Here is a 21,674-nt window from a genome sequence, read left to right on the forward strand (position 1 = left end):
ATGTTGAAATCTTTGTATATAAATGAGTGCGTACCGCACAGTATAGTGTTGTCTAGTCTGAGCATATCTGCTTTCACTGTTTGTTTAGTATAGGGCACAGCAGTATTGTTTTCCTGAATTAATATTAATACTTCTTTTAGGGTCAGTTCACTTGGTATACACTAAGCACAATTTACACAATTGGTTGCCAAATCCAATTTACAAAACACCAGCAACTAAATATTAAGGAGGTGATAGGGTTGCTAGATGTGTCACTACTAAAGCTAAGGCTAACAGAGGCTGGAATGGCCAACAAAGCAATATCTCAGCCAAAAAGACTTGGAGAGCCTGTTTCAAAGCCAGATGGGAAAAAGACAGGCCCAATAGAAAATGGGTTAGGGGAGGAAACATTTACCTACCCCCCTTCCCCCCGAGAGAGTTATCAGCAAGATCTGGTTACCCTAGGACCAAATTACAATTTTCCAGAGTGCACTACACAAGGTGTCAGCTGTGCAAATTTGGAGGTAATAATAGTGAAATGTGTCCATGAAGCTGTGACTGAGAAGGTACTTTTATCCACACACTGAATAGTTGCTTGATTATTGAGAAACAATGTGAGTGGGTAGATAAGAAGCTTGGCTTCCACTACCAAATAGAGATACAAAACAATGATGGGGCAGCCAATCACCACCAGACATTGAGGAAAGGACCCCTCAGTATGGACTGGTGTATGGCAGTGGACAGGTAGGGGATGTGCCAAGAAATTTGAAAATAATCTTGGTATATACGGAAAGAACATAATGCATTTTTCTAAGTAAGAAGAGCAAGTCAAGCGAAGCGGGAAGTTATGCGCCATGGTGCTGTCAGCTAAATGCGAAGTCATTACGAGAACTCAAAACTGAATATTTTGTAGCTGAAACTACTCACAACTGTACATGTGGCTCACTGTGCCATTTTGCCGGTGATATCTCTGTATTTGATCATTACTGCAATATGTACATTTTGCAGGAACTCCATATTTTCCTTTTGTAATGTCATGAACAGTTCACCAATTGTGTGTATGAACATCAAAATGAAGAACTCAATACAATACATGTATTTTTTTTAAATGTGTTCATCCTATAAACTATGAAATCCTTGATTACGGTTCATCTACCTATGTTTATGAAACCAAATGTACATCCAAGGATGGAAGCCAAAATTTGGTAAATTATATTTAAAAAATAGCCCAAATTAGATTATATACATAGGATACATATCAGGTAACCGTATAATATGGTCCAACATTGCCGTTGAGTTGTTCTGGTGACATCGTAAATGATAATGCCAAAGACTGAGTGATTTGTAAATGTCATTAGGACCATTGGATGGCAATATGGGACCAAATTACACCTGCTACTGTTGTTTATTGTTTACATCACATATTTATTTTTGTATAATTAGCTTGAAAAGGCTGTTTACTTCTATGTGCAATTTACAATGGCACTGGGGGGGAATTAGAATGGTGAGGTCTTATTTACATTTTATTTGAATAAATGGTTAATAAAAACACTCAGCAACATCAATGGAGATGGTCAGTGGATTTAGGCGATCCTTTGGTTGCAAAGTTTACCACATATTTATGGATTTATTAAATGTGTCACAATTTGCAATATTTGCACAGTTGTTTCTCATGTGGATGAAAAGAATACTACATGTTTACCCTTTATTAATCTTTTTCATCACTTTTCACGCACTCTTATCACCCTCTTTTTGACCATTACCCCTCACACCCGCATGCACCATCCGGCAGTCGCTTAAAAGATCTCTGACAAAGAGACCCTTCGGGCGACCCGAATTGCAGCGCTGGCCCTACGAGGAGCAACTGCCCAATGATAAAGCATGTCATCTTTTGGGGTGTGTGAGGGCATCAGAGGACAATAAGTGGCCTTCCATCTCATTAATGGGTCCCTTTTCACCTAGGATGTCTTTTTTCTCCCTCTATTTCTTTCACCTTTTCTTCCTTTTTTATGCACGGGTGACTTTTTTGCACCCTTAAGCGTGGGTGACTTTTTGCACCATGCAATAGGAACTGTATCCCCTCTTTTTTGGTTTGGATGTATGTATTAGGAGCAAGGACACTGGACCTTAAATTACTCCTTGGCCCCCCTTTCTTCTTGTGATATGAAAATAATTCTAGACAAAGTGCCACATAACTAGCATTTTGCTGCATAATTGTATGTGTATAATTTGGTCCCCCATGCCACTTAATCCTAGTTACCCTGACAATGTTAAAGCACTGCTGAGTGGTTTGGAGAATGCCATGATGTTGATAAAATCTATATTGTACAGGTAACTATAGTGAGAGGCTGGCCTGGTATATGATGTCCACTAATGTAACTGGGCACCTTGCACCAGTCCAGACAACCCTTATGGTGATTTAAGAGGTCTCGGACAACCTTAGAAACTATCCAAGAGGTAGCTTTGGAGAGCAGCCTTCAGGCTAAGTCTGGAAGGAGTGTAAAGCTGCTTGTTTTACCAGAATGCAATCTTATAATATAGATTAAATTAAAAGAACCAAACCAAGTTATATAAAAATATGTATTTATTATATAATACTCTCTAGTATGTTCCAGTATCTCTAACACAGAGATAAACGCAATGCACACAACACTTTAGCAAAGTAACACAGTATATAGCACGAAATACATAGTGGGCCCCAGGGAGGGACCAAACCATATACTAAGAAAATGGTACAAGAATTGTGACTCAAGTCAGGACAAAGTTGAGAGGATGTAGAACTGCTGGGGACCCGCAGAACCACCCACGGTAAGTAGATAAGGACCCCATGGAGAGCGCGTGCAGTGTGTTAACACACCTGTGTGCTCCGTGCAAGTCTATGTATATGGCTGTTCTACCCTCTCTGGGCTACCCAAGATCTCCCGGGCACCTTTAAAAGCCTGCCTCAATGTGGCCGCCAGACTTCTTACTGGCACTAGGAAATTCGCGCACATTTCACCTCATCTGAAAGCTCTGAATTGGCTTCCTCTCCAGGCGGGAATTCAACTCAAACTGGCGTGCATCCCGCACAAGGCACTATACTCAAACTCCCCTCCATATCTTGCACAGAAACTTGTGTTATTTGGAGGAACCAGAAACTCCAGGTCTGCCAGAGACCGTTGCTCCAACCTGCGCGCCTGTGGAAATAAAATACAATTGGGCCTTTTCTGGGGCTGCACCAAGAGTGTGGAACTCTCTCCCGATCGCCATCAGAAGAATACCCTCACTGGCACACTTCAAAAAGGATGCCAAAACCTTCCTTATGGGCAAATTCCTCACTTAATTTTCGCTTCAACCCCCCGGACATCTGAGACGATCGCCACGAGTAAATGTATAATGCAAAATGTACCTACATACCCTCTATCCCTTATGTACCCAGCACCCCGCCACCTCCTACCCTGTTGTACACCTTTGAGACAATCGCCACAAGTAATATGTATAATGTATAATGTACATACGTACCCTCTATCCCTTACCTAATCAGCACCCCGCCCCTTCCTATTCTATTGTGTACTTTTGCAACTTCAGTTCTATTGTATACTGTTTTGTTCCTGTAAAGCGCTCTGATACCCTAACGGGTCAAGTTTGCGCTCTATAAAACACTAACAGAAATAAATAAATAAATAAATAAATATGTGCAAGTCGCGGTTGCATTTTTTAAGATTAGGGACCCTTCCCAGTGGACCCGGAGGAAACCCCATGGAAAACAGAAGGTTGGAGGGCCTCCCCACCCGTGGATACTGTGGTACCCAAGTTTCCTATCCCAGGGAAGCCGGGTGCATAGGTGTGAAGTGGCATCGGAAACCGCCGTCAAACCCAATAGAGGACTTCAGGAAAGCGCTGCTGCTGGAAGAGGAGAGAATGTACGGGAAAATCCAAATGTGGATTCTTGAAGAGGAGTACCTGAAAGCAGAAGGCGGGACAGAGTCTATGTCACTCAGGGGTGACCAGGAGACTTGGAAGACCAATGCCCTCAGATGTCAGGTGCTTCAGAGAGGATTTTGATGACCATGACTCTGCAGCTCTAAGGACCAAGCGATGCTGAGGAAGACCAGGACCCAGATACAAGCTATCCCACGAAGGATGTCGAGAACTGAGGGGTCGGTGTCCGGCGGGAGCACCAATAAGCCTTTGCAAATGCAAGCCACACAGGAAGTCGAGAAGGAGCAAAGTTGGGAACAACTAGGTCCAGGGGACTAACCACAAGCAGGGTAAGCAGGGCAGGCCCTGAGAAATCAAGGGAGCGCAAAAGAAACAAGTGTGAACCTCAAGTGCACCCACAGGCCGGAGGCACTGGAGTCGCGACAGGATCTCAAGCAGCCCACCAAAAGATGCAGGCCACGATGTACACAATACAGTGTCTCCAAAGATTCTAGTCACTGGAGGTGCCCGAGGTTGGGGCTACTTGAAGGGCAAAGATCTTCTTGAAAAGACAACAACAAGCCTTTGCAACTGCAAATTGGACGTGGTACCCAGGGGTTCGGTTATTGCAACCCGCACGAGGTCTACTGGCCTCAATCTTGGTGAGAGGGTAGAGCAGGCTTCAGGAGCTGTATAAAACCACCACCTGTGTTGCAGAGTCCACAAAGTCCGGAGGAGCTCAGGATCTGCAGACCGGTCGCCTAAGTTGCGGTGCCTGAGAATGCAGGGGAGTGACTCCTTCACTCCAAGGGAAATTACCCCGGTTGTCCTTGATGCTTCACAGGCCTTCAAAGGTTCCTGTATGATGCGCAGACATAGACGATGCAGCAGACTGGAAGGGAGACGAAGTCAAGCCCAAACGAAGTCCAGCAAAGTCCAGAGTGCCCAGATGGTAGAAGTGCAATGGTGTCTGATCTGAATCTTATCCCATGGCGAATCTAAAGACCTACACCCAGGTAAACCATTAACTACCATAGGAAAAGGTTGGGAAGACTCAGGGGACCCTCAAAGGGGAGGGTCTGGACAGAGGGAAGGTTACTCCCATGTCCTTTGTCCAGTTTTGCGCCAGAGTGGGAGCCAATGGCTCCCAGGACTGGTTTGAACTGGACTATGCACAGGGACACCAAATGTGCCCTCATGCAGACATTCTGGTGCTGGAAAGCGCACCCACTCAGCCCAAATACACTAAATCCTGTCTTGGAGGTGACAGATTGTTCTACTTTCATCTGCTTATTTTTAAACTTCAATGCTTTTCAACCAAAAAAGCTGCCAACGTTTTTTAAAAGCATATTAAGCTGTAAAGCGGCCCTGCGTAGCAGCAGAAAGGTTTATATTGTTGCACACGATAATGAAACATGCTTCAGCCTGAACGTTCTGCATCTTTAAGTTCTGACAACCAAAGTCCTTCCCCTTTTCTAAAGCCAGAAGAGCATCAGAGAAAGCGAAGTGTGTAGCTCTTTGGGTGGTGGTTATTGTCTTAAAAATGTCAAAAGAGGACAGATGCCAACACCTAAAATATCAAATCTCTGAAATACTTACCGGAACACTTTAATTTTCATGGCCCATCCATGCTTATTTATGGCCCACCCAGAGAAAAAAATCCTAGAGCCTAGACCGGTCACTGCTGTTACCGCCCACATTGGGAATGTACTGAGGGCAATGTTTTCTTTTAAACGTTCGCTTGCTTTTGGTGTCTCTATTCGTATGTATCTTCAGAACGGTACCCCTGTTTACATGACAGCTCAGACGCGTGCTAGCCTTTAGTTGATCATTTTAACTCCATCCATGCTCATGACGAACTCAGCTCGTCATGAGGCACGGTGCTCCGGTGCTCATGACAAGCAGAGCTCGTCATGAGCTGTGGAACGCTCACACGCGGGGATAATTCCCCTGCTGTGCTGAGCGTTCCACAGGAATGGGTGTGGTCATGACGAGCTCAGCTCGTCATGAGCACACGAGCACTGTGCCTCATGACGAGCTGAGCTCGTCATGAGCACGGGGGCACTGTGCGCACCCCCCGCCCCTAGCACAGCGGGGGAATTACCCCCGCTGCGAAGGGGTTAACCCCTGAGAAGAAGCCCCTTGCGCCGCCTGTACATCATTTTTTCCCATACTATAAGGGACGCACCAGTGGCTCAAGGGGCTTGTAAATAAGCCCCTTAATTGCTTCCTGAGCAGCACCTTCCTCCCCTAGTTACTCAAACAGGGCAGCACAGTAGCAGCACAGAGCCAGGTCACTGCGACAGTCATTTTCAAATGCGTAACGCAAGTATTATAAAATTAAGATATGCTGTTGTGTACTATTCATGTTTCAGCTTCTCTTCGGAAATATGTTTCTAAATATTTATGTTCCACTGGTATTCTTCCATTCTGGGAAATGCCTTCAACTCTTGAAGTAGGAAGTGACGTCAGAGAAGGAGAGGAAATGTAGATTTAGAGCAATAATAGCAAAGAAGTTGCACACTAAAGGTTGTATTTTCGTTCGGAACGACAACCATATACATGTGGTAATCCTAACATCCACCCCTCACTCGCCTATATTTGGCAGCCTTGCCCGCTTAGTCCCTCAAACATATATACCTTGCGCTTCTGCCTTCCCCACATGTACCCAGCGAATAAGCCCATTTACCCACTTTACTAGAATCACTGCAAGAACTGATACTGTTGGCACCGTTGTTACTGGCCTGACTCGTAACTCTCCGGCACAACTGGCCCTTTAACTACCAGTATTGGTACTACCAATAGTAACAGTACTACTGTAGGCACAGGTAATGGTCATACTACAGTAATCACAACTGCAGTGTCCTGCTGGAGGTAGCAATAACTGTAGTAGCTGTAGAAGCAATACTAACTGTTGTAGGATCACTTGTAGTATTGGTGGGACTATTAGTAGAGGTTCTGTAGTCATGTTTGTACTACTATCAGTATCTGTAGAATATGTGCCACTAAATGTAGAACCAGTAGTAGTGTTTGCAGATGTAATAATGATGTTCACAGTAACATCCATAGTATTACATACAGGAAGACCAGTAGTACCTGGTAGAGCAGCGGTTCTTAACCTGTTGTCCCAGGACCCCTGGGGGTCAATGACACCCGCTCAGAGGGTCTGTGACTACTACTTCCAAGCCAGGATCCCTCTGAATGGGAGAACAAGCAGCCACCGACCGGTTCCAGGCAACTTGGGCCTCTTGAGTGAGGTGCAAACAAGGGACCCGCATCTGAATGTGTTGGAAGGAATGCTTGGATTTCTTTCAGCCCCGGGAATTTTACCTTGGGCCTCAATCCAGCCCATTTTTTTTGATGTCAGCACTGTCATTACAGACAGGCGCCAATGAAAAGATGCGACAGCCTCCAATAGGAACCACCAAAATATAGAACACAGATTATGCAGAACATCCCACATACCTGCCCAAGACACCCCAAAAGCCGTTGAAATCAGGCGTGGCCTACTCCAGCAGAGCAATTTAGCCACCCCTGCCAGGGCAGGTCTCCTCTGGAAGGGAAAACCAGCCAACCCTGGCCGAGTATCAACCAGTGGCAGAGACTTTTTTTTATTGTAAACTATTAGTTTACAGCACCAAGCACTTTATCTTGGTTTCACTCGATTCGATCTACGGTACTAGTCTTCTTTTAGATCAATAAACCACTTCTAGCCTTTAAACTTGTTTTATTGAAAATTTTAAAGAAACTCATGTTAATTAATGCATTGATATAATCATTTTAGTATATTTGATGAGATTGATGATTATGTTGTACTGCAAATTTTAATGAGACTCAAGTTAATTAATGCATTGATATAATCATTTTAGTAAATTTGATGAGATTTATGTTAATTAATCCATTGATATAATCGTCCTTGCACATTGTGTATATTGGTGGTTGTGCCCCCCTTTTATGATTTAAACTAAATGAAATAAAAGTAAATGTATCTATCAGTGGCAGAGACTCATTCACTCATCACTTTGTGAGATACCCAGTGGTAGTGGTACTCATAGCATTAAGGCCAGCCATTGTGGGGGTACTCGAAGATCCGCCGCTCAAACAGGTAATAGTTATTGTGGTAGTAGGCATCCTCGGGTTGTAGGCTTACAGTTTTGCCTGGGCTGTAGCGCCTAGATACCTCCAAGTCTGTGCCAATCGGTATGTAAACCCTTCAGCTGAGCAAGGACGGAAAACTTCAGGGCTTGCACAAGGACCACGGGTGTTTTTTTCCCAGAAGAGTGTACTCACAGAGAACGGCCGCCAGCAATCCGCCTGGGGGAGCAGCGCTACTCGAAGCTATAGAGGGGTGGGCGGTACTCACGTATACAAAGGGGCCTCGGGAGGTACTCGCATTGATGTCAGGGGGAGTCACAGCGTGGAGAGATGGGGGTACTCAGAGTCCCGGCAAGGGGTGTAAGGGTCCTCACAATCCAAGCAAAGAGAGCTGAGGGTACTCACAGTCAGAGCGCGGAGGTGAGGATCTACAGTTGTAACCTGGAACAGGAGGGAGGTGCTCACATTTACAGCCTGGAGAGAACGTTCGCCGGGGAGTACTCACAGTCACAGCTGGGGCCACATGTTGTGCTCGCGGTTACCGCAGGGAGCGAAGGGTATACTCATAGGTCTGGGGGCGAAGGGAGTGATGGGGGGGGGGGGGAGGGGTTACAGAGGATACTCGCAGATACATAATGGTCGCAGAACAGCTCACAGTCACAGAGCGATTGGCCCGATGTACTCACAGTCACATGGTACTCACAGTTATGGCCTGCAGTCTCCGCGTGTACTCTGTTGTCTCTTCCATCTTCCCTGTGGGTAAAAAGTGCACAGTGTCAGCTCCAATGCGAGAGGCTCTCAGCGCGCCCTCTTCCCTGACCCTCGACTCCTCCGTGGTCTCCCCGACTCCTCGCCAGGAGCGGTCTCCCCTCTCCCTCTCTCTTTCACTCTGCCTGCCCCTCGCTATATCCCAGTCACCCTCGCTCCTTCAGACTCTGTCTCGCTCTCCCTCACTGCTGCCCCAGACTGTCTCTCGCGGCCCAGCATCTGTCTGCGTCACCTTCTCTCTCTCACGCACACCCGACACTCTCTATCTCACACTCCGTTTCCGCCCCAGAGTACAGAAGCATCTTAACAATTCGGCACAAGTCCAGACAGGGCCTCGGGCGAATGGGGGTTTCAAAGGCTGCCCTGCACCAGGCCAGCGGCCCCGCATGTGTAAGGCGAAAAGTAACAAACATTACGAGTACGAGAATGCAACGAAAAGCAGAACTGTGGGGGCTGCTCACATCTAGGGTGACCAACTGGCATGGGTGCAAATTCAGGACAGTGAGTGTAAAAATTCAGGACAAAGGGTCAAAATTCAGGACAGAAGGTCAGAATTCAGGACAAAAATGTGGGACAAAAGGTACATTTTACAGACACATCAAAGGAGGTCGCACAATATTACATAAGTAAACAGACAACCAATCAACACAAGCACAAGTCAAAATAAGTTTATATTAGATTGAGAGAACCTTGCACTGTGCCGGAGTGAAACTTAAATACCTGTGTTTGCATATTGGCAGCACCTGGGTAACATTATCCAAAATGAAACCTCCACCCCCCCAGAGCTTGGCCCCTGGTGAGGTGACAGGAGCCTGTAAACATAAACAGTTTGCCATGCCCTGGGCTCCGCAGGAGCAGTGGGCGCTGGTGACATTTGAAATTGGTGTACGTAAAAGTTTGTGATGAGTGCCCAGTGGCGAGCGCAGCGAGCGAGCCTGATCCTCATTAGGAGGGGTGTGTGTGGGGAGGTGGGGGGTCCTTCCCTGAGAAAAGTTTGAAAAAAGAGTGGGTAAATGGTGCCTTTTCAAGAATATTTGAGAAAGCAAGAAGGTTAATAAAGCAATTGTGAAAGTGTAGGTATTACATCTATAAAGAGATTTCATATGATAATGACGTAGGAAACTGCTTATTCAGTATAACCACATAGCTGTTAGTCTGTCTGACATGGCTGCCCATCTCTCTCTGCCCTGGCTCCTCTCGAGCCCCAGCCTTTATCTTCCCTCCTGCCATGTTCTAATGTTTTTGTGCTCTCCCTTGTCTCCACCTAGTTCCCAGACAGACAACGCCTTGTGCTGCCTGTGTTCCCTCAGTTCCAGCACATTGTTTGTGTGCTAGACGTTTCCTGTGCTATAGTTCAACACCTTTGCATTGCTCGTATTCTCCCTCTCCTCCTGATGCTCTCTGCGCCTGCCCGAGGCCACGCAGTGGCCATCAGGAGGGCGGGCTCCTAGTCACGGAGGGCTGTCCCGCCCCCGCATGACGCAGTAGTTCCTCTCTTGAGGCAGTCTCCCCTGGTTGGTGGAGACTGGTTGTGATGCACGTCCGGGGCGGTTGGGAGGAGCCGTCTGGAGTACTTCAGACCTCTGCCCTGTTAGGGAGCCCTCTTTGCCGCCCCGGAGGTCGCTGTTCCGTGTTGGGACACTCTTTTCATCCTTGGGACACTTTAGACGCGTGGCAGTGTCCTCGCGGGGGACGCTATATCTCCTGTGCTGTTGGTCTGGCGTCGTTTTGTTGGCTTCTTCGTGTGCGGTGAGTTTTGCCCTGGTTGTGTGTCGTGAGGTTCGACATTACCGGCAGCGGCGGGTCCCGTAATTTAAGCCTGAGAGGGCGGCGCGAACGGAGCAGCACCCGGGTGCGGGAGACAGATTTCTGCCAGTGCAGGCGCAGTCCTTCTGTGACCCTTACGCCACCCCCCCCCCCTCTCCTGCTCGGCCTGAATCTGGAGTCGCGGCACTCCCTTAAGTGACGGGTTGCCCGCGGGTATCGGGGTGTGTGGTGGATGGCAGTAGGGGGCTTATGTAGGTGCGGTAGTTTTTAGGAGGAGTATGCGGGGCCCCGTCCGGCGGGCGTTGAGGCCTCGGCTGCCGGTGTCATTTTAAGCGCATCCTATGTAGGGCAGTGGGTGCGTCGGGCTGTTTCGCCCTCCCGTGGGCAGTAAGTGTTGTGCTTATGGGTTACGGTCTATTTAACTTTGGTGCAAGTTGTCGGGTGTTCGGCTGGAGCTCCGGGATGGTGGTATGGTGCTGTGCCCAGCTTTACGGGTACTATGGTACGAGGCGGTCACAGGCGGGCGTCGCCAATCATATGCTGCCCTCCGGCCCGTAGTTTGTTTTGCTGCTGTCCCAGACTTGGCGCGTAGGGGCGTGTAAGAGGTTATTTCCACGGTTGAAGCCACGGGCTATTGGTTTTGTAATGCGGCGCTGCCTGCGGTGGTTCCTTCGGTATGTTTTGTCCGCGGCGCTAATTCAGTTAGGTGCCCGAATTGCATGGCCTTCCCAGCATATATACTCTTCGGCGTCGGGTCCTACGTTTAAACTCGGCGACATCTATGTATTCCGGTTGTTTCATGTTCGGTGTGGGCCCGGCCTGTACATGTCGGGCCCCGCTGTAAATTTTATTACGTGTTAGTCCCGTTCCACGCCAGATTGGTAACCATATGCGTTTTATAATTTCTTTGGCCTTGGGAGGGAGGGTGAGTGTACGTTGCCGCAAGGTGGGGGCCTGCATACCCGGTAAGCACAGAGCCCTCGGTCCCCCCCCCCCCCCCTCCCCCAGTTCAGCATTTCGGTGGCCATTTTGTGAGGTATGGTGGTCGGGCGTGCATTTTGTTCAAGTGGGGGCCGCGTGCTAGATCTAGTAGAGCTCCAAGTACCTTAAACTTCGGGACGATCGTCCGGAGCTCCTTGTGGTGGCCGGAGTACGCTTTTGTAATTGCTAGCGACGGGCATGTTTCATTTAGTGCGCAGGGTTTGCCTACACTGTGCTTCGTTTCTTTGGTACCTCCACTCATGCCGGTGTTTTCCTCCTCTGTCATACAGTTTGCTCGGGTGCAATGGTTTTGATGGCGCCCATATTTGCGAAGGGGGTATATCTCTTTGTATTAACATGAAAATTGGGACCCCCTCTAATGTTACTTTAATGGTCGGGGAAAGAGGGGAAAAGCAAAAAAACTAACAAGAGATAAGTTCCCCCTTGACCTCAAAAATTTACAATGGTATATATCCAACACTGTGATTCTAATACTTTAGTACAATAGGGCAAACAACAAGAAAAGGTTTTTTTTAAAACTTTGTCATTTTATTTTTTTTTTATTTTTTTTATCTTTTTAGTTGTATTTCTTAGTACAAAAGGACCTTGCGTATCAATTGCACGTCCACCTGCGATCCCTCAGACGCAGAATCCAAGAATGAATGTAGCATGTATGATGAATGAATAAGGGATGGTTGTTTCTGTGAGAGTGTTGATTGTTTTGTATATTGTTTCCCTGCATAAAACTAGTTTTTTATAGATGATATTACAGAATGATATGTTCTACATTATGTGTTTTTTTGATAAAATATACGAATTAATGTGATAAATCGATATATGGAAAAACTATTTTTGTACTAAGAAATACAACTAAAAAGATAAAAAAAATAAAATGACAAAGTTTTAAAAAAAACCTTTTCTTGTTGTTTGCCCTATTGTACTAAAGTATTAGAATCACAGTGTTGGATATATACCATTGTAAATTTTTGAGGTCAAGGGGGAACTTATCTCTTGTTGGTATATCTCTTTGTGCCTTGGTATCTCGTCGCCTATTGCGTGACGCTCGTCGCCTATTGCGTGCTGTGTTATACTTATTGTGGCATTGCATACTGCAGTGCGATCGTTAAGCCGTATGTGCTCAATTTGGTTTCATTTTCCTGTAGTTATCGGTGATGTATAGTGTCATTGGGTGGTAATCCCACAAAACCCAATTGTGTGACTGATCGTTTTACACGTACCATTGGTATATGTGCGCGAGGTTTCTGCACATTCTGCGCTTACATTGCTGTGTGTGACCGTATTTACAACGCGAGTATAGTATCGTGGGGCCTTGGTACTTCGAGGCCCATTCATGTGACATGTTTAGTTACGCGTTGCATGGTAATTTCTCTGCGAGGGTGGGCCTATCCCATGCACAGTTTAGGTGATGGTGGTCGGTTTTACAAGGGAGCATTGGGGCCATCGCACCTCGAGGCCCAATCGCATAACGGATGTAATTGGCGCGCGGCATCTTTTAAATTGTGTTTCTCTTCCCGCTGCAGGTCCGGCCGGCACGCCAGGCACCTCCCCCCTCTTCCTCGCACTCCTCGGGCTGCGCGGTGGTCCACGGTTTCTGCCTTTGTGCGAGGTATGCATCAACTATGCATTGGGGGTTGGCTCAAGATGGAGTTGGAGTCGAGTAATTGTGAGGGATTTTGCGTGATGAACGAGGCTTTACGTAGGTCGGGCTGGGTGTCTGAGTTGCATGCGACGGTACTCCTATTCCCGGCAGTATTTGGCCCTCTGCAGACCTGTGGCGGCCCAACCGGGTGTTATGACGATGTGGACGCTTCAGCCTGCTAGTCCGCAGCGACTCTATTTAGCTATGTTCTTCTGTGCCAAATTGTACACGGTATGTTATTCAAAGTGGAACAGGGAATTGCGCCGCGTTGTCCTACCCGCGTCTCGTTCGGGCCATAAATACCGGAATTAAATTTCGAGTCGGGCTACGTGGATAAGCTCAGTGTTTTCCGTTTTTGTAAACAGACACTTTTGTTCGTCTTTGATAAGTTACTCCCTAATATAGTACTGTGAGCCATTAACTGTCATCAAAGAGTTGCCTGCGAACTGCAAGTTACAGGTTTGGAGCCTTATGTTTCCTCCAGTCCCATGACCCGAATGTGCCAAAAAAAGGTTTTGTCTGGTTAGGAATGCACTACTATTAGTAACGCCAATCCCAACCATGGTACAGAGTCTGGAGTTTCTGCTTTACATAAACACTCATATAAGATACTGTTTACTGCTATGGAGGCATTGCATTACCACACCTCCTTCCTATTTGTCTTCGGTAACTTAGATAAGTGCATGTCTGTTCCCGTGGCACATTTTGCCACTGTATTCTTGGACCCTACGTCTGAGCTATCCTGCCAATGGAATAAGTATGACACTGCTACATAGGACCTGTCTTGGCTGAGAAGTTTCTGAGGTTATGCACTGCGATGGTCCTTGTTTGGACTCTTGCAGAATCTCGCAGGGGTCCCCTTCACTGCAGTCTTGCAATCTAACTACAGTAATTCTAGGGAATAAATGAATAGGATTTCGTAAATGGGTTAACTGATGGGATAACAACGTGTGACTGTGGTGCGCTGACGAGTCAAGATGCATCTAGAAACGGGTGCCCCCCCAGATTGGGAAGTCTTTGCTGTGAATTCCCCTTAAGTGCGAGGGGATACGCTGAAGTATCATACGGTGGTTTGTTCTTGCATCAGCAAGTTGGGGGGAACCCGGTTCTTGAGTAACGCACCATTCCTAAGTAGGGCATTGCATCAAGACTCCATCACTGGGGGGTCAAGATTTCGAGGATGCATCGTCGGTTTTCAGAAGCCCTAAATTAGTCACTTGTTTCTAGCAGTAACTGCAGGTGTCCACATGCTGGGTATTAAATTTAATGCGAATTGCCTGGCTCTGCCTGCTGCCCGGTAGCTATATCTGTGTGCACGTTGTCTTCCTTGTAGGTCTTTCTCCTAGGTACATGTGCTTTCCCAAGGTAATAGTTTGGCATAAACCTTTCGTGCGATTAAGTAAGTGTCGCGCAGGCGTGGAGCAGGGTAACTACCCCCCCTTTACACGCAGGCTCCGTGCCGTCCGCTGCTATGAGGAGCACGGTAATTTTGTGGGTGCTGGTGTCCGGCCTCATCCAAACTTTCTTCCTTGTGATTAGCTAAACTAAAGCTTGGCTTCTTGAAGATCATAACAGTTGGTCATACTTTGCTTTAGTCATGCAGGGTTCAGGCCTTTGGTCTCCCTCAGGCAGCACTTGCGCGGTATCGTAGAGGCATGGTGTAGGCACGATGCCCAGCCCGCTTTCTGTTCATCTTGTATCGGATCTCCCCTTGTCAAGCTTAGAACAGCTTCAAAGGTATTTTGCTAGCTTGTGTTAGAACTAGTCGGATAGGTGTATAGCTGGATGTGGGACGGGATTTGGGAGTACCCCTCACTACTGTTTCTTACTGGAAGAAACTCCCTCACTGTGACAGGCGTTTACAAACGCGTGTCGGCGGCGGGTGCTGCGGCACCTAGGACGCCTGTACCCTCCTTATTGCTGTATTTGACCATGGCGGTAATTTTACTTCCCTATCACTATCCTGGGGCCTCTATCTTCCTGGTAGCAGTGCCGTTGACACACCTACTACTCGATTAGGCATGCTACCCGCACCCAATCCTGGCGATTCCTGCTCATAGAAAATCAAAGCAATTGCAGCTACAGAATGCTGCACTCTGGGCCATGTTACGGGAAGTAGCCTGCCGTCTTGGTAACGCACGGCTACTTTATTTCGATGGTCCTGCCTTGCATCTGACACGCAGGATTCGTTGAACAAATCATGGTAGCGCTGGATGTTAATATTATTTTCGAAACACTTCGTAAAGACTGGTTAGACCACTCATGTTAGTCTCAAACTCGGTCAGCTATCTATAGGTCCCCGCATTCCCTCCAGTAAGTTAAACAAGAGGCTTGCGATTATGCGAAATACTATGGGGTTGCTTGTTTCACATTTATGATAAATATTGTGTGTGGGCGAATGTGGTGTGTATTTGCAGGCCTGCAAACAGTGTATGCGCTAGGGCCCTAGTCATATGAGCCGATAATTACGAGCCCTTGTGGAGCAACTGCTTTCCCCTCCCCTTCACGAGAAAGCGTTACTTCAAGCTATTGAATTGTCTCTCAGATTTACCTCTCAGTATTATATGTCTCGCATAGCATCCTGCACGTGGTAGTATGCGGATTGGAGTAATCTCCCCCGTGTCAGAGTTGTTTTAGGTTCACAAGTGGGCCTTCATGTTAAGTAAGCCAATGCCATAGGGATCTGCCTTGGCGTGCCCGGTAGCCTCCTCCTGGGATGTCCCAGCTACCCAGTCAGTACTTTGCACATTTTGGGTGGGTACGAATTTTCCTCCCCTCTCTTTCTAATCTGCTGTAACATTCACCAGGCGTAGTGCTGCGGTACACCAGAGGTTCTGTATGGATCCACATTAGGACCCTTCCCCCCTGTGATCTCATTAGAAGAAACCTTTCCCCAACTAAATCGTCCCCGTTAGTCTTGTTCTTGTAGGCCAGGTGTTGTTTATTGGCGTGGCTATGCATGGGCCTCTGGGCTGCAGCTGAATGCAAATTGCTTGGGGTTGCACCCTATCTAAGGTATTCACAGATGCGTTAACTCTAGGTGTTGATAGTACTCCCCTGGTATTTTGGGCAGACGATGGGGGGTGCAGCACAAGCGTTTGTGCCATGCTTGGTCGGCAAGCGTGCCACCCAGTGCGGGGTCTATAAGGATAGCAGGCAATACACACTGGACCCCCGGGCACACGAACAAACGTTCTAAACACGTGAGAATTCTCAAACAGTACGCAAAAAGATGTTGTGCGGCATGCAACAAGGAGTATCTCCCACCTGGACATATAGAGCACTGCAAGCTGGCAAACTTAAAACTGAACTATCCTACCCGTACCCTCCTGATACGGCACATGTGTTGCTCCACCTTGGGTAGGGAAGGTCATATGTCTAGTCACCCCCCCCCCCCATTCCATTGGCCTCGCCGTCTAGCTTTTCTTAGGCTTGGGTGCTCGTTTGGCAGCCCACCCGCGGTCGGCAGCCTGCAGTATAACACTCAGTTTAGGTATGAGGAGAACAACTGTGGCGTCCACAGCCCGAGCCCGGACTGCCAATATTCCTTGGGTGGGTCCTTAGTAGGCTTTTAGAGACTATTCATTAACTAGTGGGGGGGCAGGTGCTTGCTATAGATTCCTGCTTCCTGTGAGGGTTTAGTGGCGCTATCGCTAGTTTTGGAATTATTGTGTCTGCACTCGGATAGTGGGGAGGATGCTCTGCAGGGGGGCCCCTCCCCATCCCCGGTCCCTTGCCAGTGTTGGTCTTTACTATTGCGTTGGAGTGATTGCCCCCGGCTGGTTATGCCTTTTGGTGTCGGGGTGGCGTCCTTTCTCCAGGCATGCCCCTGCGCAGATCTAGTGCTTAGGGGGGTGCCCAGTTACAGGTGCAGCTTTCCCTGGGAGGTGGTCGTATGTCGGCAAGCAGATTAGCTAACTCTATGGTATCAGGGCCATAGCTGTTTTCCAGCCTAGAACTCAAGAGGCAGGGGATGCCGGCTGTAATTGCCTGTGGACACCGTATTTTGCTTACCTGGGACTGGTCCAAACTCTTGTTTGTCTTGTGCCCTCCATTTCTCTGGTCCTCTTTTGAGGTTAGCAGCACAAGCGTCATACAAGCACGTTTTCTGCTCGATTGTGCAGAAGAGGGCGTTTCAATAAGCACACTTCCTGTTGGATTGTGTAGAGGATGGCGTCGCGCGGTAGCAGTGGCTTCCTTGGCGCAGTTTTCTGACGCTTGGAAGGAAGGGAAATGTTGGCATCCCAGTGGCAGGTGCTGAACAGCATATTTTATGAGGCAAAGGGTTTACAGAAGTAGGGGCCCCTCTTATCCCTTTGCTTCCCTGATTTGGTGATAGGTCCCGAGGGGACCAGCAGATAAGGGGCAGAAGGGACTGCTGCCATGCGGGCATGCATGGCCATGTCATGGGCCTTGGACTCTTCCTGGAGGACAGGGGCCCCACCTGGTGTGGTCGTGTTCCCGGGACTGTCGAGGAACTTGACCGAGCTAGTTTTGTGAGACAGGGTTTATGGTGTCATCCAACGCCTTTGAGCATTGCCCTGTCCCTCCTCTTTCTGAAGGGAGCAATTTAGGTGAAGGTTGCAGGTAAAAGAGCAGTAGCAGTGGTGGGGGGCCCGTGCGGCAGCGGGAACCACCGCACTGGGCTGTGGCGGAGTTACTGGGCGATCCGGAAGAAGAGAGGTGCAAACGCTGGACGTCAGCGGGCACATAGGGGTGCCAGAGCATAACCTCAGAGCCTAACCTCAGAGCCTAACCTGTAACCTCTTGGGAGGTGCAGGAATCCGTTTCGGCGCCCCAGTAGTCCTTCGGGCAGTTGTGGGCCTGCGCAACCGGGGGTTTGCCTAGTCACGCCCCACAAGGGGCGTGTCATTATAATTATGGTAATTGTACAACAGTTGGGTGGTTCGCCACTGTGTTGTTTGGCTCAACAGGCGGGCAGGTGGCGAGAATGCGGCCTGCCCTAGGATCGCCCGTAAGCTAACCCACCGTCATTACATATGTTGTATGTAATAAACCTGCAGCAATTTTTACCCAAACCTAACACTTGTGTCTTTGTGTTATTTGCGGGTTTGGGCATGTGGGGCGGGGGTTCATGTGGCCCTGATGTGACTATGCGCCTGCCCGAGGCCACGCAGTGGCCATCAGGAGGGCGGGCTCCTAGTCACGGAGGGCTGTCCCGCCCCCGCATGACGCAGTAGTTCCTCTCTTGAGGCAGTCTCCCCTGGTTGGTGGAGACTGGTTGTGATGCACGTCCGGGGCGGTTGGGAGGAGCTGTCTGGAGTACTTCAGACCTCTGCCCTGTTAGGGAGCCCTCTTTGCCGCCCCGGACGTCGCTGTTCCGTGTTGGGACACTCTTTTCCCGCCCTTCCTCGAACCCAGAGTGTCGGCTTGAGGGGGCTCCGGGGGGAGCTTTTAATATGTTTCTTTTTCGTTGCAGGCGGAGTTACTGGGCGATCCGGAAGAAGAGAGGTGCAAACGCTGGACGTCAGCGGGCACATAGGGGTGCCAGAGCATAACCTCAGAGCCTAACCTGTAACCTCATGGGAGGTGCAGGAATCCGTGTCGGCGCCCCAGTAGTCCTTCGGGCGGTTGTGGGCCTGCGCAACCGGGGGTTTGCCTAGTCACGCCCCACAAGGGGCGTGTCATTATAATTATGGTAATTGTACAACAGTTGGGTGGTTCGCCACTGTGTTGTTTGGCTCAACAGGCGGGCAGGTGGCGAGAATGCGGCCTGCCCTAGGATCGCCGTAAGCTAACCCACCGTCATTACATATGTTGTATGTAATAAACCTGCAGCAATTTTTACCCAAACCTAACACTTGTGTCTTTGTGTTATTTGCGGGTTTGGGCATGTGGGGCGGGGGTTCATGTGGCCCTGATGTGACTATGTCTCTGGACCATCAATCTCCTGTAGTATCTTTCCACTCCAGTGCTTTAGTCCTGCAATCCTTCCTCCCTGTGCTCTCGCCTTCACTGCATCCCAGCCTCCTGAAATCTCAAATCTTAGGTCCAGAACATTTTGGTTAAGTGAATTCTCCAGATCATTCTAAAATACTCTGTTCACAACAAACGCACACTAACTCTTGTACATGCAAAGAACTATCCAGAGAGCTGTCAATCCGACAAATCTACAGAACGATTCCTACAGTGACATCATTGATTCACATTATCCTTAAAATTCTCTGTTCACATCGCCCATACTCCACACATGCATTCAAATTTCAAAGATTGGCAGGGTTTGCGATCGCGTGTAAAGGCCTCCGACGTGAGGCCTTTACACACCTTTTGCAAGTGGGGTACACTAGATGCACCGTGGGATAGACTACCTTACATCATTCTTTATGTTAGTCTGTCTTCTTTATGTAGCCACACAAAAGAAGGCAACAGAATGATACGCAACAACAACATCAAAATATAAAGAAGAGTAAAATCGGTAAAAGCAACATAACTAAGGAAACCGGGCAGTGAGTACTCTAGCTTCTCATTACGCATGCCAACTTAAGCATTCTACAGTGTTACTTCTATTCGGTAAGATAGCTGAGCACATGCTGCAGTGATTTAAATATTAACCTGCAAGTAATACTTCTGACACTTTGCTGGTGCCTTTCAGCATTTCACCCTTTCATGGATCATAAAATGACGATCAGTGGGGGAATATAAGCTATATTGCGCAAAGCTCATGACACAATTCCATATGTGGTGCAAGCTATATAACACCAGGGCACATGTAGGGGTACATGGCTTCCACCTACTATTTTCACAGGGTGGACTCCGTCCCCCATGCCAAGAAGTTGGGCCCTACAGAAATATGCGGAACTTGTCCCGGGGTAATTTTCAGACACCAGGTCATGTTCAGCAGCGCCCGTACGTTGTCTGTTTCAGTATGAGCAGCAACGTGCAGAGAGTGAGTGCGCTTTTTTTCACCTCCAGCTGGGCCGAAGTTAAAGGGCCATCAGGCCTTCTTTTGTCTGAATATTCTGACTGGCGGTGGCCTGGAACTTCACACTTAAAAGTAAATGCCACAGAGGGGAAAGAAAGGCACACAGCTTGTTATCCCTTCTCAGGTAGAAGAGAGGCAGATTTTGCCTTTGTTCAGTCCCTGTATATAACAGATGCATGCACTGTAAGAATGTCAGGTGTGTTGGTCTGTCTCGGTATTTACACAAACAATTTCAATAGCACTATTTTATTTATTTTATAGCGCTACGCAACACAATGCAGGGTGTCAGAGCTCTTTACTTAACATACACATTATACATTGACAATAAATCATGTACATGTGTAAATCAATGTACAAGCTGAGTTACATGAGACAGGGTTACAAGGTGTAGAAGTCATATGTCCTTCATAGCTCACTGTGCTATATTACAAGGATAACAATTTATGAACTGCAGGTAACAAAAGGATCTCTGTGTTAAAAGTAGTAACCCAATGTACTATCTACATAAAATAAACATCTGTCTCCTGCTAAAAAATATGTGTTTGGACCTTGGAGATTGAGAGGGTAAGGTTGCAGTGGAAGGAGCCTCTTCCAGAATTGCATTAGATTGCTCTTTCCATATCTTCTTGCTCCTCAGATATTCTACTTTACCTCCGAGGCAGATGTCATCTCTGTCGTTAAGAGTTTCCTTTAATATTTTCAGGCAAAATTCTCAGTCCTCATGGTGCTTGAGTGGCAGACAGATGGCAATACAAATGTAATTTGCAGTTTTTCTACCGTAGACATGGCATGGCACTTCACAAACATTGAAGGAATTATGAAGTTACTGTCATGGAATAAGTAGTCAAAAGTGGGACAAAAATAATTTGTTGAAATGTTCTAACACACAATACATTTAGAAAACAGACAAAGGGCGTGTCAAAATGGGATGGCAAAAACCCTACAGCATTCTGGGAAGCCTTCTCATGCAAGCTACAACAAAGAACTGATCTTGTGCAGCAATAACCAATACAGGAGATAATGGCATATGGAAGCTGCTGATCGTTCATTAAAAAGCTAGTCTATGTTTTTCAGTTTGAAATGATCGCTGCATATCTGGCTTCAATTTATTTCCTTTTCTTCATGGTTTTTTTTCCCCGCAATAAAATTAAAAGTACAAGTTAAGATCTGTGCTGCAAGGTTGGTTAAGTATTTCTCTTTTTAATTGGAAAAAACAACATTTTTAAAAAGAGAATCGGAAAATGTAGCCTTCAGGTAGACTAGCCTGTGTAGATTTCCATTTACAAATGTCAAATTGTTACGATTGATCCGTGAGAAGAGCAGTGAGTGCAAGAGGAGGCCCAGCAAATGCTGTCACTGACCCATTATCATTCTGTATGAAATATTTAGGCCGACATACAGAATGATAACGTGCCTGATAGCAATCTGTGCCAGGTTGGGGAGGGGCTGCCGCAGGCCACTGATCACAGCAAGAGTTCGAGCTGGCCCCTGCAGTGACAGTTACAGGACTCTCAGACTGCTTGCAGGGGGAAGCTGAAATTACGGACAAAAGGCGTCCGTGAAAGAATCCTTCACGGACAA

At 47.6% G+C, this 21,674-nt stretch overlaps 1 protein-coding gene across 3 annotated transcripts in view; it reads right to left on the reverse strand.

Annotated features, from left to right (window-relative positions):
• Positions 1-21,674, reverse strand: part of PALM3 (paralemmin 3) — a 198,018-nt gene that overhangs the window by 115,661 nt on the left and 60,683 nt on the right. For all 3 annotated transcript variants that reach the window (XM_086963661.1, XM_086963663.1, XM_086963665.1), the window contains exon 2: positions 8,678-8,727. In XM_086963661.1, the coding sequence (XP_086819787.1) occupies positions 8,678-8,727 (50 nt within the window). The remainder of the gene's footprint in view (positions 1-8,677; positions 8,728-21,674) is intronic.

This window comes from Lissotriton vulgaris, chromosome 1_1, assembly GCF_964263255.1.
Source record: "Lissotriton vulgaris chromosome 1_1, aLisVul1.2, whole genome shotgun sequence".
In the NCBI taxonomy this organism is placed as follows: domain Eukaryota; kingdom Metazoa; phylum Chordata; class Amphibia; order Caudata; family Salamandridae; genus Lissotriton; species Lissotriton vulgaris.